Source organism: Vigna radiata, unplaced genomic scaffold (assembly GCF_000741045.1).
Source record: "Vigna radiata var. radiata cultivar VC1973A unplaced genomic scaffold, Vradiata_ver6 scaffold_147, whole genome shotgun sequence".
NCBI classification, from domain to species: Eukaryota; Viridiplantae; Streptophyta; class Magnoliopsida; order Fabales; family Fabaceae; genus Vigna; species Vigna radiata.
The window spans coordinates 731,827-757,138 of NW_014541973.1; the positions used below are offsets into that span (position 1 = coordinate 731,827).

The window sequence follows — 25,312 nt, forward strand, 5'->3', positions numbered from 1 at the left end:
AGGTAAAGTTGACACCATCTTCAAGGATGACTTTAACTCTCTTGAAAGTGCTTAACCATGGCTAAGGGATTTTCCATCAACCGGCGAACCACCGACCGGAACAAGAGGCACATGATCGACCGTCACACCCCCTTGAACAAGGAATAAGGAAATGTCGTTGAGAACCCTGCCACCACTGATGTTGGGAGACTGTGTCCTCGAACTACTGTAAACCTCGGCGGGATTCTCCTGACCAACCGCAGGTTGGGTTTCTTTTGCCGGAGGGACTCTTTCCCGAGAAGAAGATGTGAAACTGGAACCAGAAGATGAAGAACTCGGAGAGGAAGACTGAGCATGATCACCACTACCCACGCTACCGCCGCCACCGCCGCGACCTGATGACACTAGAGAAGACTCAACATTAACCACAGTCATCTTATTACCTGGGGGAAAAAGAATTGAAATCTGAATGAAGATATGAAAAAGCGTACCCAGGGCGCAACCTTGACCCCTATTTATAGAAAAAAAATTTAAAATTTGCAACGCATCCTCACCGCCCAAAATCCTCACGTCCAACGATTCAGATTAAAGGACGTTACGATTCCCAAGCAGTGACAGATTTCCTTTACGCTACACGTGTCTTTTCCCGCCTAAATAACCCCCTATCCCACGAAGGGTACATCCCTCCCCTTTTACGGCATGATACTTTTCAAACCCTACATCAACATATTGCTTAAGGCTTAGGGGAGGGGGGGGGGGGCTGTGTACCATAAGGTCCAGACGGTCAGATAGTACGACCGGTTACGAAGAAATATGAAATGACCCAATTGACAAAGGTAAGGATCTATCCTGAAGTGGCCGGTCATGAGGAGAGAAGCAGTGAGATTAAATTAAGGTAAAACGAGATTAGGAGTATTGGGCCAACTATTGGACCATGATTAGAACTTTACTAATGGCCCATGGTGACAACTATAAATATGAGGTCAAAGGTAGGAGGTGGTTGGTTACATTGAATGCACATTTACTCTTAGTATTTACTTTCTCTCTTTATCTCTACCTGTTGACCATACACTAACTTGAGTGTCGGAGTGCCTTTGACAGGTACCTAGCCGGGCGTGAACGAAGGAAGTCCTAGACGAACCAGGAGGAACCAGAGTAAACGACCAGGAGAGGAGGACACATGTGACCGAACGTCTGGGGGAAATTGTGTAAGAGGAGTTCGATGACAACAACCGAAACATTTTAGCACAACCTGAACAAAGATTAATCTTCCCAAGTTTCCCTTCCATGAAGGGTGGAGGAAGAAGAGCAGTCATGCATTAATTTTGTAGATTCCCTTCTCCAATATATAGTGAGAGAGAGACGTATGAAGTTGGGTGGTGGAATGAGGAATGAGGAGAGAGAAGAGAGAGAATAGAGAAGAAAGAAAAAGCTTGGTGTTACACAAAATACAGAGAAAAGAAGGGAAAAAGTGTTCCACGTGAAACGAAATTAACTGTGAATTTAATGGAAGAGACCGAATTCTTACAAAATTCGTAACATGAGAACAAAATAACTTCATTTTAAAAATCGGATACAAAATAAAAATTTAACCACTTACTTGAGATACAAATTAAACATTTAAGCCTTTGATAGCTTTCATATTTGATATAATTATTATATAAACTTTACTATTATTATTTAAATATAATATTTTATTATTAAATGTAGTAAAAAAAAGTTAAATAATTTTCTTTTCAAAAAATTCAATGCTAGAGTTAGAATTAAACAGTGTTTCCCAGTCGAACCAAGTGAAAAGTTCGAACCCTTAAAGAGCCACCGCTGCTGCGCGCACTCCTCCGCTTTCTGCCGTGGTGACGGACCTCTGAGACGACGATCCTCCTCCCTGCCGAACCTCCTTGAAGGTACACTATTTTCTTTTCGCTGAACTCTCTCACTCGACGCTGGCGGAGAAGAGAAGTAATTGAACCCTAACCTAACCTCCGCGCACGTAGCCCCTCGGCGACTCACCACTAACATATGATAACCGGTTAAACCGCTTTAAGTAACCTATGATAACAGTTTAAACCCCTATGAGTATCTTGATAACAGTTTAAACAACCCCTGACATTTTTTTCGCTCTTTTGATTTATCTTAGCTGAGAGTTGAAGTTAGGGTTGCCACTGCAAATGGGTGTGGCGGAGGCCAACACAGCCCTTCAAGCTCCCTCCAAAGCGACGTCAGAGAGCGTCGAAGCCTTGCTTGATGTAACAAAATTAAAATTAAATGAAGTTAAATTAAGTTCATTTGCATATTTAATTTTTAAGTGTGATTAATTGTTATGTTGAGTGTTGATGATTTTTTTGACAGGCTGCAAGATATAATGACATGGATGATGTTAAGAGCTTAGAGGCCAGTGGGGTTCCTCTTGATTCCAAGGATGATCAGGGGAGAACAGGTATGTATGAAAGCTGTGAGAAATTAATTAACTCTTAAAAAGGTTTTAATTTTTTTCATTTTTTTTTGACTAATTATTTCGTGGGGCCTCATAGTTTTGTTTAGAGTGATTGAGGGTAAAGTTTGTTTGGATGCAAAATTTAATTTGGTGTGTAACGAGGGGTTTTTTCGTTAGATCTTAATGGAACTAGAGAGACTATGGCGAGGGTCGAGCAATGGTCTAGTCGCAGCCACAATGTCTCTTCACCTACACCCATCACCCATGGTGGTGATCCCTTAAATGTTCCCTTGTACTCCTCAAAAACACATGTTGCTGCAGCAAAGTAAACCCACAAATACAACCACTCTTTTTTACTGTGGTTGTTATTTATGATATATTTGCATGTTTATAGTTCTTATATTTAAGTATTTGTTACATTTTTTAAATGTTTATGAATGTTACGAATCATGATACAAAAACAATTTATGATTCAAAATATAAGTTCTTCCTGCGATTCAACTACCATGCTTCAGGGTGGATAATCTTCCTCTTGGGTCTCATTGCCATTGACCATTTGTGGATCTGAAGACCCATTATCAGCCCCTGTCTTATTAGTTTATCTTTAGGGGTTTTCACAATTATCATTCCATAGTCATGCTTTTTGTGCCACACGGTTTTAAAAAATTTACGTAGTTCCAACTTCATTGCGATCATTGATATTGTAGAAAGTTGTGTGTGATGCTGCCACAGTTACACATGCTGTAGTGGCAAATACTCCAAAGTCCTTGATGATGTGGCTGCCATTGTAGTTGTTGACTTTATTTTAGAACCTCCTCTTCATTTTTTAAATCCTGTCAGAACACTTGTCTCTATTGATTGAAAATATATGGGGCAGGGACTTAAACTTCCAATTTTGAGTAACCGTGCTCATCATATTCCTAATAATTAAATGTAGAAGCCGAACTGTTTTTTTTCATTTTCTTTGTGTGTAAGGAATGCCAAGAGAATCCAATTCATGTGAAATAATATTTCAGTGTCTCAAGCTCCTGGCTAATGTAAAACATAACTAACCTCACCAAATCTTAGCAATGAAAGTGTCTCATGTTTTGGGATTGTAAGTGAATCCGCTTGTCCAGTGTCTCATCATGTTGTATCATTATTCTTCTTGGTACATACAAGATCGATTGGAACCAACTTTGACTTGAAGGATCCACATTACTTCCTTTACTAGAATTGTTGGAATAATGAGACGGAGTGTTCTCTATTGCATTCTCTTCATCTCATCATTAGGATTGGTTTATGTTATTGTGAAGTACCACTATCCTTCATTAGCATTCTAAATACTAGTATGAACATCTCAAGTAGTAGTAGATGTACCATTCTCCTAGTCTCATCTGATATGATGGATTTTGGGTATAACTTTAACTTTTGATTCCTGGCTAGAAATATATTCCTTTTGTCAAATAATTGAATTTAATTTTAAATAAAATTAGAGTGGATTGCAATATTATGAGCGATTTGCATTAATGTGTTAAAAGGATATGAAGCAATGTTGTTAAAATTGAGAATAAAATTGGATACTCACTCGATTCTGCGAGTATGGGGGTTGAAGTGAGCTGACGTAGAGGGTGGATCGCGAGCAGTGCAAATCAGAGCAAGTATGCAGGATGCTCATTGAACTGAGGGATCGGTGGCCATGTTGATTCTTTTGTTTGATGGCCCATTATTGATTAAAATAATGACCTGACCTAACCCACGACAAGACCCAACACTTGTTACCTCTTTTCAACTAGTGTTACATTCATGAATCAGAAACAGAGAAGACCCACAAGGCACACACTAAGCTTCACGAGTCACAACCACTGTTCCCACCTTCATAGTACCTAGTGATTGCCGCCTTCGTAGTTCCTGGCGCTTGGCTTCACAGTTGATGATGCTTGTTATCTATTTTACACTGTGTTCTAATTGCTTCTGTATTATCCTTCTCACCTGTGTTTGTTTCGCCTGCCTATTTGTTCGTTTTGTTGTTTTGATTGCTGCTATGTTCCTTTGGTTGTTGTGCTCGAAGCTCAGTTTTATTTAGAATTTGAAGGAAAAAATTGGTATCAAGTGGTTTAGGTGGTGCTGCTAGAAGAGGAAGTGGAATTTTAGAGAAAGGACTGTATCTGCATGGAGTCCTTGTGTTTCTATTGATGGGAAATTAAGAAATGTGAAATGTAAATATTTTGAGAAATCATTAGTCGGTGGAACCTATTGATCGAAGCATCATCTTAAAGACCTAAAATGATGTTGGAGCATGTATAACAGTTCCTGAAGATCTTAAACAATCAATATCGGATGTGGTTTATGTGCTACAACAAAATTTGATTAAATGATCAATATATAGAGGATTTTAATAAGACAACATGGGGCCAGATTTAAGCCATCATCACACCATGAATTCAGGGTTGAAGCAACAGGTTGAAAAAGCAAATCTGATCTTGGTATAAAAATGGATGCACAATAATGACAGATGGATGGACTGATAGTAGTAGAAAGACTATGCTTAATTTTCTGGTAAGTTGTCTGGGGACTGTCCTTTTGAAGTCTATTGATGCTTCAGACAACTGAACAATTTTTTAAGATGATGGATGATGTTGTTGAGGAGGTTGGGGAAGAGAATATGATCCAAATTGTAACCACAATGCAACAAATTAAAAGGCAGCTAGATAATTGCTAATGCAAAAGAGACAAAAGTTATATTGGACATCATGGGCAATCCGCTGCACTGATTTAATTTTGGGAGATTTTGAGAAGAAAATTCCACTCCATGACACAATAGCCAATGGTAAGAAAATCATATACATCTATTCAAGAGCCGGTCTTATTTCCTTGTTGCACTAATTTACTGAAGGGACAAATTTGATAAGACTAGCCAATACTCATTTTGCCACTTATTTGACTTTGGGATGCTTGAATGAAAATAAAGGATCACTTATTAGGACTTTCACATCCAAAGAGTGACAATCTAGTCAATTTGAAAAGACTAGAGATGGAGGGTTTGTGGAAAATATGATATTGGATAAGGGATTTTGGAAAAATATTTTGAATTACATGAGGGGTGCATGGTGGATTCAGATAAAAAGCTAGCCAAGGGATTTATTTATGGAGAAATAGATTTTGCTAAAGAGAAGATACAAAGTCTTTTCAATGGAGTTAGTAAAAGGTAATGATCAAGGTTGTCAAATTCGAGAGTTTATGTAAACTCGTGAGAGTTTCGTAAACTCGTGAGAGTTTCGTAAACTCGGATGTAAACTCGAATTGTAAACTCGTAAGAGTTTACTTCGTGTAAAAATATTTTAAAATATCTATAAATAATAGAATAATTTAATATTATAATTTATAAATAATGTTTTTATATTTTTATAATATTATTATAATTTTTAGTTTATCATATTATATATATTTAAATATTTTTCTTTAATATTATTATTTTGTCATAATTTTAATTGAATATAATTGACACTTCAGTTAGAAAAACAAGTTGTTCAAGTTAATATTGACTCAAAAGTTTGGAATACTAAAAGGAGGCCCAATGATCAGAATAATAATGAACAGAAGACTCAGTTTTATTTTAATATTAAATATTTTAATATTAAATATCTACAAGCTAAAATAAGAAGCATAAACACTAAAAGATTAAAACGCACCGTATAAGGGATTAACACCCTAGTTGTAACATTAAAATAGAAATACTTCACTCCACGCAAAGCGTCGAGATCAAGAGAAGCATCGGTGAGCATGACGGCAAGCGCGAACCAGGCAACGGAGCGTGACCATGAACCAGTTGAACGACTAGCAGGAACCATGTGAATGGCGAACGGCGAGCACGAACCAGGTGAACGGCGAATACGAAGGCAAGCTAACAAGGTGCGACCACGACAGCGAAACATGACGGTGCCCTAAACCCATAACTATTTCCTTTTTCTTCGTTTCTTCTTATTTCAAACTCGCAAAACCGCTGCAAAATCGCGATTCTAACCATTCCTACCGAGTTTAGAACCGATTTTACCGAGTCTGCTTGAAAATCGAGTTTGCTTCCGAGTTAGCTCGGAAGCTAGAACTGAGAACGCAAACTCGTCCGAGTTAACGAGTTAACTCGCGAGTTTATAACCTTGGTAATGATAACTAAATTACCCTTCACTTGTATTGGATTTTCTTTCTAGAATTATAGATTTTATTTTGGATATTAATTTATTTATTTTTATCTGATTTAGCTATACTCCCCTTTCAAAATCCATTGATCAAAGATGTGACAACCAATTGCATAGGCTAGTGTATAATGCAAGCTATTACCTTAATCCCATGTTGCACTATGATGCTGAGTTTAAAGCTGATTATGAGGTGAAACATGGAATTTATGATTGTTTGGATAGGTTGATGGGAGACATTAATGAGATTTGTTAAGATTAAAACAGAAATATATTTCTAAAGGGCTTAATAGACCCTCCTCATGTTATATTATTTATATAGACAAAGAGTTGATACAATAAGGAGATGGAAGGTCAAGGAACCGTCCTAGACTGCTAGGTACAATCATTATAGATAACCCAACACACTACTCCCTACTGACTACACTAACATAGGTAGACTTAGTAATTATTTACCACTAAGCTCATACACACAACTTACGCACTAACTAATAATTCTAACACTCCCCCTCAAGTTGGAACATACAAATTGTATGAACCAAGCTTGGAATAGATAAACTTGATTTTGAAACAGATGATTTTTCTTCAAGAGTGTGAGGCAGTGTGTTATCACATGTCAACGAACAACTATAGCAGCTTGTGAAACTTCAACTTCAAAAGTGGATGATGGAAAGCAGTGGTGGAAAATGACAATCTGCAAGGACAAAATCCCTCATCAAGTAAGGATAGGGCCTGCAGTGGCTAAATGCGACAACTGCAGGGACTGCCATATCTGAGACTAATGGGTGATGGGGCTTGTAGTGGCTGAAAGCTACAAATCTACAGGGACTACCATACTTAAGTGGCTTGAACTGTCATACTTGACTTGCAGTGGCTGAGAGCAGCGGTGGACAATGACAAACTGCAAGGAGTGAATCTCCATCTTAGAGATGGATGGGTGATGGGGCCTGTAGTGGCTGAAAGCTACAAACTACAGGGACTACCATACTTATGTGGCTTGCAGTGTCTTGGAAACATACTCCCCTCAATGTGAACGGTGAAAACAGTGAAATTGTTGATTGGGATTGGAAGCATCACAGCTGCTAAAGATAAACACACATAAATGACTTCGACAAAAGAGATTTCCACTAAAAGTGGATGACGTCTTGCAACAGCAAACAACAACAGATCTGCAGGGACGAGAACCAATCCGTACGAGGGTTTGGACAAATCTGAAAACCCATAACTTCGAAAGATTCAATTCAGCGGGCGGTCTCAAGTAACAACTCCACATGAGCTGCTACAACACGGTATCTGCGATGCAAAGAGCCTTTCACGTGGCAAAAACCAAAACACTACTAGAAACTATGGTTGGATTACCATAAGATGAGAGATGGCATCTAAAGGCCAAAGACAGGTTGGAGGTCCAAAAATGCTCTGCTGGACTACTTCCAAACGGTGATACTTAGCATTGTATCACAAGATGTACAGGTTAAACTTGAATCCAAGAAAAATTGCCCAACTATCCAAGAAAGATGACGCATTTCCGTTTAGAGTGGTCGTTTTTGGTCTTCAAAATTCTGAACGTGAGAACATCTGGGAAGCGGACAATGAGGGAAAAAGGAAGGCCAAGGCTCCTACAGATTTGGAATCGGAGGCCTTCTTCACAATTTTTCAACAAATCAATTCCCAGGTGCAACTGGATGGCACCTTTCAAAATGGAGAAGAAAATAACAAAGGTGGAAGAGGTAGAACATGCAACTAACTATGGAGACAATGACTGATTGCAATGGCGGCACAAGCGAGAAGGACCAATCAGTGCCGCAAAAGAAAAGGGAAGACGAAACCCATTGGTGGATGTAGAAGTAGGAGCCGGCGCATCAGCAGCGGAGAAGAAGCACTGTTGCTCGAGAAACCAAAACTGGAGAACGAAGAGGGTGCCGATTGTGGCAGCAATGGTTGCTATGGAGGGTCAGATCAGAGAGATGAAGGTTCGACGATCAGGATTGTCCACTAAAACACAAAGGTTGAAAGACTATACTTTTAGGGGGCCGCCGACGGCCATAACGGCCGGTCGCCGGCGAACAGTCTAAGCAGTCGGTATAGGATCAAATAACCTGCTCTGATACCATGTTAAGATTAAAACAGAAATATATTTCTAAAGGGCTTAATAGACCCTCCTCATGTTATATTATTTATATAGATAAAGAGTTGATACAATAGGGAGATGGAAGGTCAAGGAACCGTCCTAGACTGCTAAGTACAATCATTATAGATAACCCAACACACTACTTCCTACTGACTACACTAACATAGGTAGACTTAGTAATTATTTACCACTAAGCTCATACACACAACTTACACACTAACTAATAATTTTAACAAGATTAATAAGATTGATGCTCAAATTGAGTATTTCAAGAGCAAATTTGAATCTTTTGATAGTACAATAGCTCAATGTGCACTTAAACCAAATCTCCATCACAATGGTCGGAATCATATGGTGACAAACATCTAGAATTACAAAGATTTGCCATTAGAGTATTGGGTTTGAGTTGTAGTTCATCTGGCTGTGAGCGTAATTGGAGTGTTTTTGAGAACTTAAGAATTTAAATTTATGAAATTGATTTTACAATTATTAGAGAGGCTAGTATGACATGTTAATTAACTTTATAGTTATTTAGGTCCACACCAAGAAAAGAAATCGTTTACATCAAAAGACCATAAATGATGTGATGTTATTCAAGATTGAAGAAGGATGTTAGGAAAAGAAAAGACTATAACATTGATGATCTTGTTTTTGATGATGAATGGACCAAGGAGGAGAATGAAACAAATTGAAGTTTGGATGGTTTAGATGAAGTCATATTAGTTGAAGTTGGAGAAGATGAGGATGCTAATAGAGGTGGTGTTGTTGCACCTATAGATGATTTGGAGGTTCCTCCAATTATTGATGATGATGAAGGTCATGGAGGAGATGACATTAATGAAAATGAAGATCACATGGAGGATGACAATGATTAATCTTAGTTTAATATGGATGACTTCCTTGGATAGTTTGTTTGCATTAAACATTTATGAATTTATTAGTTGTTTTATGCATGAGCATTTTATGAATTATGAACCTATTTTTAGTTATGTATTAAATTTTATTACTCAAGACTTATAATGTTTGAGTTATTTTTATCATCTATATTGTTTTTAATGGATGCACATGATGTTTATGAGTATAGTTTTTCATATACTTGTAAATCTTTCGAGTCAAGTTACAGTGCTCGAATTATGATTTTTTATCCTCTTAGGATCCTGGAGTTTTGCAACATTGATGTGAAGGTAGACTTTGGTTATAGAGTGTGACTTTAAAGCTTGTCTTGGATGAGGTTATGAGATGTAGGGCTTGTGATGAGAGATCCCATGTCAGAAGGTCATATTGATTGAATAAGTTGACTTTCATATTGAAAGAGTGCATTCAGAACTGCAGCCAGGGATAATGCAATTTTTCTAGGAGATAAATTTTTTCTCTCATGAGAAAATTCAGAAATAATTTACCTATGAGATCTTGTACAAGTGTGCTTGACTTTGCTCCTCTGATGTTTGCATCCAGCTCTTCATATGGCTGCGGCTAATGGACATGTGGATACTGTGGAGTATCTAATCATTAAAGGAGTGGTGAGTGGCTTTTTCTCAAACATTCTCATCTGATTTTCTTAACTTTGTGATCAGAGTGAGCCATTGGTTGATTGCTACAGTAGTAGACACTTTCTGTCTGATATCAAGTCATATCGCTGGCCATTACCTACTTAATCCTTGAGTAAATCTGTTCTAGCACTTTATATTTGATGAAGATTCATTGTCTGATTTCATTGACCATTACCTACCTTTCCGTCTCTCACTTCCAAACAACCAATCATATTAGAGGTTTTAAAGCATGTGCTTGTGCTTGTGAACAGGATCTTAATGCACCTAATGAGGAAAAAAATACACCTCTTCATTGGGCGTGTCTCAATGGGCATGTTGAGGTAAATAACGTGTTCGTTCAATGACATCTAATTTTACAGCTCATAGTTTTCTTTAACACATGGAATGGCTTTCAGATTGTCAAGAAACTAATCTTAGCAGGAGCTAATGTCAGTGTTTTAAACAGGTTTGTTATTTTACCGTAGCATCAAGAATTTCAAGATGTGCAGTGAGTGACTTATAAGACAAAAATTAGACGTAGTTTCTTAAATGCTTCTGATGTTCTTTAATTAGAGTTGGAGTCTTATGTCAATAATCTGCCTGATAAAGATTTATAAGAAAGTTTAATGTAGGTTCTCAAATTAAAATTTCAATTTCCATTGTAGAACAAAGTTCCTAAATTAAGTACAGCGCTCATGTACGGACAACACATACTTGAGATTTAAAACAGAGAAATATATTGTAAAGGGCTTAATGGACCCTTCTCATGTTCTACTATTTATATTGATAAAGAGTTAATACAATAGGGAGATGGAAGGTCAAGGAACTGTCCTAGACTGCTAGGTACAATGATTATAGATAACCCAACACACTACTCCCTACTTTAGTCTCTCTGACTACACTAACATAAGTAGACTTAGTAATTATTCTAACACTCCCCCTCAAGCTGGAGCATACAGACTGTATGTACCTAGCTTGGAACAAATAAACTGAATCCGAGGTTCCCTTAACGACTTACTCAACACATTTGCGAGTTGATCATTTGATCCAACGAACTCGGTACATATTTCTTTTGACAATAACTTTTCCCGAACAAAATGGCAATCAATTTCTATATGTTTAGTTCTCTCGTGAAACACCGGATTTGATGCAATGTGAAGAGCAGCTTGGTTTTCACAATACATCTTCATACTCTGGATGTCACAGAAGCTAAGCTCTTGAAGGAACTGTGTCATCCATATAAGTTCACATGTTATACCATTTTTTCTTACTGCTATACCATTTTGCTGGGGTGTATGAGGACAAGTGGACTGATGCAAAATACCATGGGAGCTAAGGATTGCAGAAAAAGTAGATGAGAAATACTCTTTAGCATTATCACTTCTTAAGATTTTAATTACATGACCAAATTGGTTCTTGATTTCATTCAAAAAGGATGTGAAGATGGGTAACAATTCAGAGCGATCTTTCATTAGATAAACCCAAGTACATCTAGAATACTCATCAATGAATGTAACAAAATACCTAAAACCAAAAGAAGAGATGTGGCTAGGTCCCCAGACATTAGAATGAATAATAGAAAAACTAGAATTAACATTGATTGAGACCTTTTAGGAAAGACAGATCTAACATGTTTTCCTAGTTGACANGACTCACATTCTAAAGTCTGAAGACCACTAAGTTCAGGACACATCTTTTTTAACTTTGACAAGTGAGGATTGCCAAATCGGTCATGTAACACTTTAGGGGGGAGAGATGCAACACAGGATACCCGTGGACGAGATCCAAAATGGTATAAACTTCCAGCTTCATATTCTACTCCAATCTGTCTCCCCGAGCCACGCTCCTATATAACAAAAGATCTTGAATCAAGTTATTGAACAATGTAACATTTTGGTTAACTGACTTAAGGAAATTAAATTGAATGGACAGTTAGGGACAAAAAGAAAAAATTTCAGAGTTAGAGAGGGAGACTTGACCAACTCCTTTGGAACAAGTTTTAGAGCCATTTGCAAGGGTAATGAAATGGGTTTTTCTTGAAGGGAAAGGGATGAGAACAATGAGGTATTACCAGAGATGTGATCAGAAGCACCCGAGTCAATTACCCATGAATTTTGACTTTCCATGGATTGAGAAATGCAAGCTGTGGATGTACTTTGGGATTGAGATGATTGCGCCACGCAGATACTCTTAATACTCTTCCTTAGTGAACTTGGAGTTGGAAGTGGGAGTTTCAGCCTTAGAGATATTGGTTGTTTTTCAAGGAAAACCATGCAAGGAGTAGCAGTTTTCTTGGGTGTGACCTATCCTCTTACAGTAAGTGCACTATGGACGTCCCCGACCTCCATGTCCTCCTCCTCTAGTGTCCTATCCTCCTATTCCTCGCATGGCAACCATGACAAATGGTTCCATTGTTTCAGGAGCTTCCTAAGATTGAGGCACTGGAACATGAAGAAGATGTTTGGTCAAGGCTTCCAAGGAAGGGACCTCATGACTTGTCAGGAGTTGATCTCTGATATGATTCAAATCAGGATGTAAAGCACGGAGGATCATCACCATATAATACTTGTTAAGCTTCTTCTTGATGTCTTCTGAAGATTTCACTTCCAAGAATATGCTCAACTCTTCCACCACTGCTTAGGCTTCAGTCATGAAGGAGACCATATCATGGTGTGTCATTTTGAGACATGCAAGCTTGTTTGCTGTATCATAGAGACGTTGACTATCATTAGCGTAAATGCTTTGAGCTTTCTTCCAAAAAGAGTGACATGTTTTGAAGGCTCTAAGAGATATTAAAAGTCGGGGTTCCCACAGATTGCCACAATAGGGCACACAATTGGAAGTCTGCTTGTTTCCATTGTTCAGCTTTTTCAGAAGGTACTTGGCTTCCATCCTGCTCAAGGTGGTCATAATGTCCTTGATCGAGGAACCACATTTCCACTGTAGGAGACCAAGACAAATAATTCTTTCCGTTAAGCTTTTCAAAAGTAATTGAAGGACTTCCAGAGAAAGAAAGAACACTTCCAGACGCCATCTTGATAAAAATAGGAGAAGGAAAAAATGCGATAGTGAGGAACCAAAAAACCCTAGAGGGTTTCTTAGGGTTTTCTTCAAGGGGAGCTTTTGGACTTCACCCAAGTGAGGTTTTGAGGGTCAGAACAGAGAGAGGAGGCTCAGGCGACCGCTATGGAGGTGTCACGGTGATTTTCCGGCGAGCAGAGGGCGACGCGTGAACAGTACGTGCCTGTTTGCAGTGCACAAAGAGGCTGCGCGTGGCGGTGCGTGGAGGAGAATTAGACTCCGACACTGGTGGGGGTGGTCGCCAGACGAAACAGTGATGGCGGACGGCGGCAGACGGTGGGGGATAGCTCCGGACAACGGCGAACTAAGATGAAGAGCTTCAAACTGCAGTTGACAGCTGCAGATAGTGACAAGGCAACCGCAGACAACAACAAAGGGCACCAGAAAGATGTGAACAACAATGACAATGCTGGTGGACAACACAGGCCTGCTCTTATACCAACTTGAGATTTAAAACAGAGAAATATATTGCAAAAGGGCTTAATGGACCCTTCTCATGTTCTACTATTTATATTGATAAAGAGTTGATACAATAGGGAAATGGAAGGTCAAGGAACTGTCTTAGACTGCCAGGTACAATGATTATAGATAACCCAACACACTATTCCCTACTTTAGGCCCTCTTTAGTCCCTCTGACTACACTAACATAAGTAGACTTAGTAATTATTCTAACACATAAAATAGTTTTACCCTGCCATTGAATCGTACATCGTTATTGGCATGACTTTTATGGTAATTATTGTAAAAGTCAACAAATTTAACATAAATGTTATTTTATGATTGGAGGATAGGGTAAATTATTTTGCAGTGTCTTACTTTTTTTTTTCTCAAATTAATTTAGATTTTGTCCTTGTAATGCATTTGTTTTGGCAATGACATTTTTCAGTCACGAGAGGACCCCAATGGATGAAGCTGTGAGTAGGGGAAAGCTAGAAGTGATGGATGCAATCAATGAAGCTGTGGCACTAGTTGAACTTCGTGGTGCTATGGTTTCTGCACAAGAAACCTGAAGTTTATGTCACTCTTGAGTAGCTTCTAATATGAGAATTTGGTGATAGTTAGTTATACGTGTGTTCTTATAATGTTTACATTGTTAGTGTGAACAATGTCATGAGTTTGTTTTCTTTTATCATTTTCCATATAGGATTTCCTCACTCGAAATCAAAGCGGGTTCGTTTCTTCATAAGCCTAAAACAATCAATCAAACCCTATTTTGTTCCCAAAAGAGTTTTTCAAGAGTGACATTATTTCTTTTTAGAGGTGGTAAAATGGTTTTGTTTGGTGTGCTGATGCAAAAGAAGGCACGCCTGTTCAACCTGGTGGACGGGTATGATTCAATGTCTTTTTATAATAAAATAAAAATTCATGTTTAGAGTTATTATATGTATTGTAAGATTTTATTGTTCTTGAAAAAAATAAAGATAGGCTTTTGTTAATCCAAAAGTTTAAAATTAATTATCAAAACCTTTTATATCTTCTAATTAAATGTTTATTTATAATAATTGCATAAAACTAAAGATTTAGATGTTTTTTCGCTTTGCTTGTTTTCATTATTTTTTGTTTTTGTTTTATTTTTCCGTGGTCTGCCCTCTGCAACATGCTTAGGTGGGTTAAAATTGGTTTAGCTGTCAATTAGCTCTAAATGTTTTTCTGCGTTTTCTCCTGCGCCTTATAATTTCTAACCGGATAATTATAATTTTTAAATTGATATTTTATCCTTACTCAAGGGACTTCTAGATTATCTGTTTCAGAAATAATCTACAATAAGCTTTTTGAATAGAACTTTAGTTCACGATTTCCAGCACATGATTCTTAGAACAAGCTTTTGTAGACCATACGAATCCATTTAAGAAGGTTTCTAGAACAACATTTCTTGAACTAACTTTTCGAATGTTTTTCAGAATTAACTTTTTGAGAATTTCTGGTACAAACATTGTGAAAAATATGAATTTGTTCCAATACAGGATTCCTAGAACAAAATTACAATAAGATTTTTGGAATGAGCCAAAACAAGTTTCTAACTTATATGTTTTGTACAAATAATTATAGTTTTATTATATAATATTTTTAGTTTTCATATAATTCTTTTATTATAAATTAGGTTTAATGTATATTTGTTTTAATTTTATATTTTAGCTTATATAATCTGTTTATTGTTTTTATCATAACTTTCTATGTATATATTATTTTTGCTTATTTCAATGGCGTTGTATTCTATATTGCTAGATTTTCAAACTGGACACAGTACGTTATATTTAGACTTCTTTACTATTTTTTACAATTTTTGTAAAAGAATACTACATATTTAATTTTGCTTATATTAACTTATACACTTTTAATTGAATCTTACTAGAATCCATGATCAGGTTCATATTTGCTCCAGTTTCCAAAGCTTATATAAAGTTTAATTGTGCTCAAAGTAGAGAGAGAATTTATTTACTAAATTTTGGGTGTAGAATAGAATCTGACTAGGTACTAAAACCTAGTGGCATTTGCACTCACTAACATCTTCCTCTATCCTTAACAAACTTTGCAATGTGAAGGAAATACATGTCCAAAAATATGAGTCTAACCTATCCTAGTCAACCACTTGAGCTTCGGCCTCTATCATCAGCTGTGTTCCCATCCAACAAAACTCTGCTTAACCGGTCAAACACCAACTCTTTTACACAGTAGGTTGTCCACTACTTCATAGAAGCTTGATAGTTGTGAGTCATCGTCATATTTTGTTGTTGAATGCCATTAACCATCTCATTTCCCAGCTTCTTCAAGACTCTCAACAGATTGATAACAGATGAGTTGGAATGTCACAGGAACAACAAGAGGTAAAACTGTTGGACCAGTGCGAGCTTACGTATCTGATAATGCTTTGGCTTCAGCCTTTGCTTTTTGCTTATATGTCTGCCTGAGGCTTTTTGTTTAGCTTTTACTTCAGCTTCACATTGATGACGTTCAATTTCTTCCTTTGGACGGGAAAGTGCTTCTTTTTTAGCATTAACTTCATCTTTTAGATACTATATTCTTTAGAGAGTTCGTAGGATTAATATTACTACATCGAAGATATAACTGATAGGTATTGCAGACCTATGTGTAACAACCTTGAGAACTGTATAATTTATTTTAACAATACAGTAGGTTTCCTTCAAATGGAGAAACTGAAACACAGATATAACTTCGGGTTATTCGAGAGAATCAGATCCTCCACTGTCTTAGATTTACAGAACTTCCAAAACAGATAAAAAGAACTGCTAAAAAATTGTCGATGTAGACTTTATAAAAGTCTACGATATAAAACTACCCCTCAGAGAGTTATAATTGTCTTTCAGTTTTTATTCCTTCTAGTATAAACCTTCCCCTTGAATCAATACCCCCTCCATGAAGTTTCACCTTGTCCTCAAGGTGAAAAGTAGGGAACTCTGTATTGATGGTTGTTGCAGATTCCCAAATGTTTTCAATGGATGGGAGATATTTCCATTTAAGTAAAACTTCCAAATCCCTCGGTGGAGATGTGCGAACATTGAGCAACTCCTCTGGATAGACCTCTAACATCAAATCTTCTGTAAGTGTAGATCAAAGAGGTTGAACTCGAGTGATTGGTTGGACAACACGCTTGAGGAAAGAGACATGAAAGACTGGGTGAATTATGCAGTGGGCAGGGAGGTCCAACTTATAAGCTACAGGTCCTATGCGTTCTTGGACTATATAAGGACTGTAAAATTTGGGTCGAAGCTTCTCCTTAGGTCTATTAGCCAGCTATTTCAGACAATATATGGTTCCAACTTAAGATATACTCAATCACCAACTTGGAACTCCACCTCCCTCCTATGTTTATTAGCCTGCATCTTGTTCTGGTCATGGGCTTTGCATAAATTTTCCTTTAGCTCCCTCAATATCTCATCCCGTTCTTGTTGTAATTGATTCACACTTTGCATTTTTTATGGGATAGTGTTGTGATAACGGTTAGTGTACCGAATCGTATCAAATAATAAACATGGTAAGACCAAGTATCGTTTCCCAAGAGACTCACAACCTAAACAGTTATGTGATACCTTGATTAATTAAGACTTGAAAACGAACTCATTTGATTTAGAATGCAAATAAAAATAAACATGAATGCAATTTTGATCAATCGGAGAGAGACCCAAAAGTGAATGAATGATTGGTAAAATATGGAATGAGTATGTTGTTGTGGTTGTGATTTCTCCTATCCACTCTCTGCATATAAGAATTCTTCTTCTTCACTAATGGTAATGCCACTTTCTAATTTACTTAAAACCCGATGTCTCGGCAAAGAAAGCCTATCCTTAATTACTAGTTTACAATGTCTTGTCTCCCTAACAATTAATTCTGCATTACATACGCACAGAAGCTTAAGGAAACCAAGCATTCTATCCCTATGTCTAGGCAATAGTTCCCTTGGGAGAGATTCCCTAGATCTAGATTCCCCCGTATGTGTCCATATCAACGAAATCAATAATCATGCTATCAATGAGTTAAACAAAGCAATGCATAGAGTATAGAGGAAAAAACCCAACAATTAACAAAAGAAGCATTTGTAAATATGAATCAATTCAAATACATGAGAGTTTCAAAGGATTATTTCTTCCCCCAACAACAAATAGAATTTAGTTCCCCATTAACATGGAGAAACTAGATGTACAATGGAAAGAATGAGATAGAAAAACCCTAGAAACTTAAGTAGGAAGCTCCCGCATCCAAATCTGCCTCTAGAAGGTGAAAAAGTGTGTTTCTGCGCCTCTTTTGTCAAAAGATCCAAACCCTAGGACGTCCAAGTCCTTTTATAAAACAGTTAAAAAGTCCAAGCCCACGTCGTCGGCGCTCAGTGCCCTAACTTAGGATGCCCAGGCATGATCCAGTGGATAATGGCGCTCAGTGTCCCTAAAAGGGCGCCCAGGCGTGAAACGACTCGAAGAACTGGCGCTTAGAGCCCCCAAAAGGGCGCAGGTGTGAACCAAAAGCTTTCTGCGCTAAGAAAAGGGCAGCTAGACGTGAGACAGTGAATTCTAGCGCTGAGGGCCCCTAAAAGGGCGCTCAAGCGTCATGCGATCCTCCTTTCTGATGCTTTTCCAGTTCTTTCTGAGTTCCAACTCCTTGGTACTTCAACTCTTCTTCCAAATAATCTCAATTCCTGTTAAAAACTGTTAGCAAAATTAAAGAGATGAAGTTTTGATGATGAACAGATTTGCACAAGACAATATTCACAAAGAAGGATTGAAGATCTCCGCATTTTATAAAGCTTTGTTAATAATNAAAAATGATGTAATAGTGCTCTAAAATGTTATAGGGTTGATTCTTGTAGCTTAATTGTATTTTATCTCTTCTGGGAATCTTCCACAAGCTGTTTTAATCGATTAAACCCAGTTTTAATCGATTAAAACGTGGCCAACACTGAAAACCCAATTGCCTCTGGAATAATCGATTAAAGTAAATTTTAATCGATTAGTTAATCGATTAATCCTAAGAATAATCGATTAACACTAGCCGTTGGGTGTTTCAGATTTGAAAAACTAGNCGTTGTACTCATTTTAATCGATTAATACTTATGTTAATCGATTAAAAGCGTTGGATGGCCTGTTTTCGAAGAATGGAAGAGTATTGAGATGAGACTATAAAATGGCTCACCTCTTATTTCGAATTTAACTCTTCCCTTGTACTAAAAACCTCTGAATTCTATTGAGAACTCTGTGAGACTACTAAAGCTAAGGAAACTCTAGTCTGCAAAGCCCTGAAGTGCTACTGCGGTGACGGAGGAATAGCTTGCTCATCCTTGGTGTGTCTGAGGAAGTGATTGGAAGAGTATCATCCTTCGTGAAGCATTNGGAGGAGGTGGTCATCCTTTGTGATTATTCAAAGGAGGTGTTTGTAAGTTCATCTCTTGTGGTTTCAAGAGAGGTGGTATTTTCTAAACTGTTACAAATTATTTTTCTTTGTGACTAATATTTGTAATTGTTTTGTGTTTAGTGAAAAAGGTTTATCTTGTTAAGAGATAAGCGACTGGACGTAGGATCCTTGTGATCTGAATCAGGATAAAATCATCTGTGCATTTTTCTCTTTCCCTTACTCTTAATTTACATTTTATTATAAGCTTGGTAAGAAAAATTAAAGAGAAAAATTATTAAAGGCACGCGAAAAAGAAATAACCAATTCACCCCCCCNTGTTTTGTGTTTAGTGAAAAAGGTTTATCTTGTTAAGAGATAAGCGACTGGACGTAGGATCCTTGTGATCTGAATCAGGATAAAATCATCTGTGCATTTTTCTCTTTCCCTTACTCTTAATTTACATTTTATTATAAGCTTGGTAAGAAAAATTAAAGAGAAAAATTATTAAAGGCACGCGAAAAAGAAATAACCAATTCACCCCCCCTCTTGGTTTGTTCCACGCTAATTATTCCGTTGCAGCAGTTTTAACAAAAACAAGGAATCTAGGTGTTTTTAGTATCAAAATTAGGTATCAGATAACGATAAATTCAACCGTCATCACAACCCCAAACTTAAAACTTTGCTTGTCCTCAAGCAAAACAAAATGTAACTTAGCTTTGAAACAATCACTATAATGGTTCAACACATCTCAAAACTCTTTCTTTCAAAACAAGTAATTACTCATCAGCTCATCATAAAAATGGTAGTCAAGATGTACAGATGTCTTATGTGTAACATCCTTGAGAACGGTATAATTTATTTCAACAATATACTAGGTTTTCTCCAAATGGAGAAACTGAAACACACATACCAGACTCTTCACTTTCCTAAATTTACAGAACTTCCAAAACACAAAGATAAAAAAAACGGCTAAAAACCAGCCCATGCAGACTTTATAAAAGTCTGAGACATAAAACTACCCCTCAAACAATTATAAATGTCTGTCAGTTTTATCCGTTCTAATATAAACCTTCCCCTGAACTTATCAATAACATAACTAAATCGAATTGTTGAACTTTTTCTTTTAGATACTCGTACATATAGGTGCACTCAAAATTTTGTTTCTTTTTCACCTCGTGTTCCCATATTACATATTCTTATTTTTTATTACATCTTATTTTAGATAATATGCATTTAAAAAACTAAAGAGTCAAATAGTTAACTGAATAAAAGAACATAGTTATATATTTAACTGAACGAAAGAGCTTGGGTAGCAAGAAGGGATTTAACATGATTGTGCACAACCAGTTATTCTTTCGAAACAATTCACTCAATAAATAATAATACACACCTAAGACAAAAGGCATAAAAATGGATATGTACTAAAGCAAATTTAAGCCAAACTCAAGGAAGTCTAATGCATGAAACGAAACCAAATTTAAGCCACTGTGAGTGAGAGTTATTTAATGCATGCATTTTGTCTTAGGCAATGTCACCAGTTTCAAGACCATGGCAACATTTGTATTTAACAGAAGCTACTCCCATTTCATGTCCACACTTCTTATTTGGACATGGTAAGTGAGCTAGAATATCCGTGGGATAATTAGCAAATTCCCTATGTTCACATTTTTTAGGAACACTCTTAAACTCGCATTTCTCGTAATAATCCTTGAAAGCTACATCAAAGCTCACTTCATGGTCCAATTTTTCTTTCCAAATTTCCAAGTCCATGACAGTTCTAAGCATAGCATCACCAAAACCTAGAAGCTTCACGTGAGACCCTTTTGTAAGAATGGCCCATCCATTAGGATCTTGTTTGAGGGACAACAAATTCTTAATCTCTCTTGTTGTGGAGTCTTCCACTTCTGCATCACCCTTCTTTATTCGTTTCCTGCTAGCAAGCATGTTGTCTATGGTGATCCAGAAGCGTGGAACGTTCTTGGGGCTCTCACTTCCCAATTTATAGGACTCAATCGTGGTTTCCACTAGGCTGAAAGTTCCACTATTTTTCAATTTCTCCACAGCTGAGCTGAAATTTTCAATCCACTTGCTGTTGGTACCTCCATAAATGAAGATGTAACAGTCCCTGTTGATCTGGGTTACCGACACAAAAAACACAGTTTTATTTAGTGTTGTTGTCTAAAATTACAATGGCTTAACTAGTAAATGAAGATGTAACAGTCCCTGTTGGTCACTATATTGTTTTTTTTACTGTATTGACTCCTTATTTCAAACAAAAAAACTAAATTGAGTTCTTATATTTGTAAAACAGTGTTAATGGCATTTGAAAGCACAAGTGTGAAAATCTAGATCTGCACCATATGTCAAAATCTGGATCATAGGAGTTCTACAATAAAAGATAACCTAAATTTTAATACATGACAGACCTAAATTTTAACACCTTAATACTTTTAAAAGATTTTAATATCAATTTAACCGATGAGGCTAATACTGAGTCTTTTCTAACAGATAGAAACTTAATTGAGTAAAAAATAGTATAAAACAAAAACAAAAATAATCGAAGACATGAATATAAAAACCAAATTACTAATTAAACCATTTACAAATGAATATGATGCCATGAAAACATGGGGTTGAAAGCACAAGCCTTTGAGATTGTAGATGAAACTTTAACTACAGGTTTCGTTGATACATGACTACTAAGACTGTGGCAGTTTAATTTGAAAGAATTCATCAATGAATTATGCATGTACCAAATAGAACAAGCATTAGTTTGAAGAACTTACCAATTCCCTTATTGTTGAACTGAGGTTCTTTATTTCAGTCCAAAACCAGTTCCATTGCTGAGTAAGTCGAATATGGTCAGAGGTTCTGAAAGGGAATCCCTCAATCCCCCATGTGGAAATAATTTGTTTTGCATCATGGTTTTCCACTTTACCCTGAGGACTAATCAGCAAGATAATGGGGTTACCCTTGTAGTTGAATACCTCTTTGATAAGATCAATACCTGTTTTGAATTTGAATTCCTTCACTACGTACCACCCAACCTCAGAAATATTTTCTACCTTTTTCCTTTGCTCTTCATCCCAAACACTCACAATGGGGATCCACAAAATACTGAAATCCTCTTTTCTGTAACCTTCAACCTCTTTAGGCTCTTCCCTCAATTTCACATCAATTGATATCAAAAGCTGAGTCTCATAGTCAATGTTGTCAGTGCCCGAAATAAACAACAAGACATACTTGTTCTTGAATACTCCAATTCCAGCCTGTATATAAGTCAAGCAGATAATAATGAACAATGAATTTGTTATTGTACTCAACACTATGATACTTTGATGATTAAACCCTTTGCTTACACTGAGTTTAATCACTCATTATTGTTATTTTTACTTCTATAGACATCATCTTTTTAGTTTCTTGACAGCATTTTTAATCCTTTCAAAGAGTAAAAGGAATTAAAACGAAATGGGTGAAATTAAAGAACGATTCCAATAATAGGAAGCAAAATGAAAGTTTTATAGTTGTATGGACAAAACGAATAACCAAACATTCTATATACATTGGATTAATACTAAAAGTATAAGAAAATAGTAGCAGTGAAGATAGAATAATTAAAGATATTTCTTCAATCGATACCTCTTTTTGGGCAAGAACATTATACACTACTGGTCTTGGATCCTGAGGATCAACGGGGATAATAAGAGCTTCCAAATATTTTACAATGTCAGTTTCAGTTGAATTGTTGATAATATCCTTCCGCTTTGAATAATCTTTTATTCGCTCTGCATTCAACACAAAGAACCTTTACCTCTGTCCCCAACTATAGTTCAATTTATCACCTTTACTAGTTTAGAGAATTTAAGGGAAAACATGCTTCTAATGTTCATATAAAAGGTTTGCAAAAACACTAAACACGTAATTAACCTATTTGTGTGTTGCACTTATCCTGATGCTCCTTGAAATTTTTGAGAATGTAGTCCAACTTATAGTCAAATTTGGATAAGTCATATCTGTATCCCCTGAATCCAAGCATTTGCAATTACGAGTTATTATACAAAAGTTTAATATACATAGAATAGATTTGGATCCTCTCATGTGTATAATTAACTTCAAGTCTATAATTAACACGATAATTTTATATGTTAGTGAATTTAAGTGTAAGTCTAAGTTTTATATTTGATAAAAATAAGAAAGTTAATAAAAAAAACATACTTGTCACCCAAGAAATCAATGTGGCTTGTACAAGTGACCAAGGTAATAATGGTCCAGTACGCAAGAACAGGAATCTCATGCAAAGTGTCGGTCAAAGCAGGAACATCTTTTACGTTATAGTCTCCAGTAATGAGCTTCTTCCAATGAGTGATGCATTTAACTACTTCCATAACCTTCTTCACCAAATTGTTGAAGTGATCTAGCTGCTGCATGTTTTCCATGATGCTATGAAGTCCATTCAACTCTGCCAATGATTTTCCAAGTTTGTCGCGTGGAATGGGGACGAGTTGCCAAAACTTGCCATACTCAAGAGCAAACGCCGCCAGAGCTATCACTGCTTTTGCATCCCAGGAATACTCTCTCAGCTGTTCAAGGATCAACATCGTTGTTTGATGGGCATATTGCTCTCCACGACCCGTGCAAATCATCTGCAACCAAAATCACTCGTTAAATTTCTCTCTTTTATCAACTTTAACACCACTCCAAATTGTTATCATATATTATTTCATGCTTCATTTTCGGTGTCTCTATTTTGATGAGTGCATTTGTTATTTATTACAGAATGTATGCTTTTTAATTGAGAGAAACTATTACTTGATTCTGCCTTTACCTGGCAAGAAATTCGCTTCAAGGTAGGGAATCGAGGGCAAGATATTAATGTATCCTTTTCTTCTCTGACTTGTTCATTTTGTTCCCCATTCTGCTGTACATAAAATTGTCAACGCTTAGTTAAAGAACTTATAACTTACAATCATTATATATTACTTGAATATATAGATTTCTAAACACAACCGTGATAGGAGTTCTAGATTTTAAAGAGAACAATATCTCATCGGATTTAAACATATAGATAACACATTGGACAATTCCAAGAGACTAACTAGATAAGTTAAGCTAAGAATAGATAAATGCTTTGCAGAATCATAACTCATTTACATTCAAAAAGATATATACAAGAGTGTGTGAAGTGAAGTTATTACCTTGATCGAATGAGCAATTTCAATTGAGTGGTCGATAACTTTTGAAGCAATACTGTGAAGAGATCCAACGTCGTACTTCTCAACACAATGGTAATGAGTCATGTATATTTTCTCCAACATCTGATCGTCATTGACATCAAATGGGTTAAGCACGAGCTTCTCCTGAAGAAGAGTGTTACTGGAAACTTGCTTAGACGACATGTTAAAGTTCTTTAGACAAATATTTGAAAGCCAACAACAATGTGTATTTATACAGTGAAGAAAAGCACCATAGTTTAAAACGAAAAGCCAAAATAATGACTAACAAACTTCAGTATATATCAAGAAAGAGAGTGAATTACATAATACAAAATTCATGTGGCTTTTGTGGCCTATAAGTTTGCTCTCATAAAGGGTGTAACTGATAATTTTCCAAACTAGATTTACTCACTTACCTACTTCGATTCAAACCTTGAAGGAAAGAATATGTGTAACAAACAGTACTATAAAGAGTGATGTGTTTTCAAAAAGATAAAGATAAAATTGGGAATAAAGGAAATAATATACTCGGAGTGTTTCTGCTATCATGAGTTCCGCCCTTTTATATATTTTACTATCAAAAGGATAGAAAAAGATTCAAGTTTAAGGTTAATTAAATAAACAAAAATATGCTTGATTGTGCATTTTTAAGACCTTAGAAATACATTGATACCAATACAAGTAAAAGAATCATAAAGGGAGAATTTGCTTCCATTTAGAAGTACTTTTTATATTCTTTGGCCCTTTATTTTAGTTCAAGATTGGTTGTTGGGGAAATTATTTTCGAGTGACTAATAATATGAAGTACTAGAATTTTACATTTTGCAAGGCTGTGAGTTTTGTATAAAAATTAGTAAGAAAGGAGTTTTCTTATTTTTCAATGAATAAAGAGTTATTTAAGAATTTAGGAACTTTTCTGCCAAATTAATTTCCA

The 25,312-nt window shown here is 36.4% G+C and overlaps 2 protein-coding genes across 4 annotated transcripts; one reads left to right on the forward strand and one right to left on the reverse strand.

The window, feature by feature from the left end:
• Nucleotides 1–1,719: 1,719 nt before the first annotated feature.
• On the forward strand, nucleotides 1,720–14,702 carry LOC106778685 (ankyrin repeat-containing protein P16F5.05c). Of its 2 annotated transcripts, XM_014666669.2 has the most exons (7): nucleotides 1,722–1,883; nucleotides 2,117–2,225; nucleotides 2,329–2,416; nucleotides 10,169–10,233; nucleotides 10,515–10,583; nucleotides 10,659–10,708; nucleotides 14,211–14,702. In XM_014666669.2, the coding sequence occupies exons 2-7, from the start codon at nucleotides 2,148–2,150 to the stop codon at nucleotides 14,332–14,334; spliced, it is 474 nt and encodes a 157-aa protein (XP_014522155.1). In that variant the 5' UTR covers nucleotides 1,722–1,883; nucleotides 2,117–2,147; the 3' UTR covers nucleotides 14,335–14,702. The 2 variants fall into 2 exon arrangements, with proteins under 2 accessions (XP_022631997.1, XP_014522155.1); XM_022776276.1 differs by lacking the exons at nucleotides 10,169–10,233; nucleotides 10,515–10,583; nucleotides 10,659–10,708 and adding an exon at nucleotides 2,591–2,738 and having other exon boundaries at nucleotides 1,720–1,883.
• A 5,744-nt stretch (nucleotides 14,703–20,446) lies between these two features.
• Nucleotides 20,447–24,566, reverse strand: LOC106778671 (protein SIEVE ELEMENT OCCLUSION B). 2 transcript variants are annotated; one of them, XM_014666654.2, is made up of 7 exons: nucleotides 24,361–24,566; nucleotides 23,991–24,083; nucleotides 23,381–23,808; nucleotides 23,093–23,187; nucleotides 22,805–22,950; nucleotides 21,952–22,434; nucleotides 20,447–21,298 (listed from the first exon to the last, which is right to left on the reverse strand). In XM_014666654.2, the coding sequence occupies exons 1-7, from the start codon at nucleotides 24,559–24,561 to the stop codon at nucleotides 20,687–20,689; spliced, it is 2,058 nt and encodes a 685-aa protein (XP_014522140.1). In that variant the 5' UTR covers nucleotides 24,562–24,566; the 3' UTR covers nucleotides 20,447–20,686. The 2 variants fall into 2 exon arrangements, with proteins under 2 accessions (XP_014522140.1, XP_014522141.1); XM_014666655.2 differs by having other exon boundaries at nucleotides 20,448–21,298; nucleotides 23,991–24,080.
• Nucleotides 24,567–25,312: the final 746 nt, after the last annotated feature.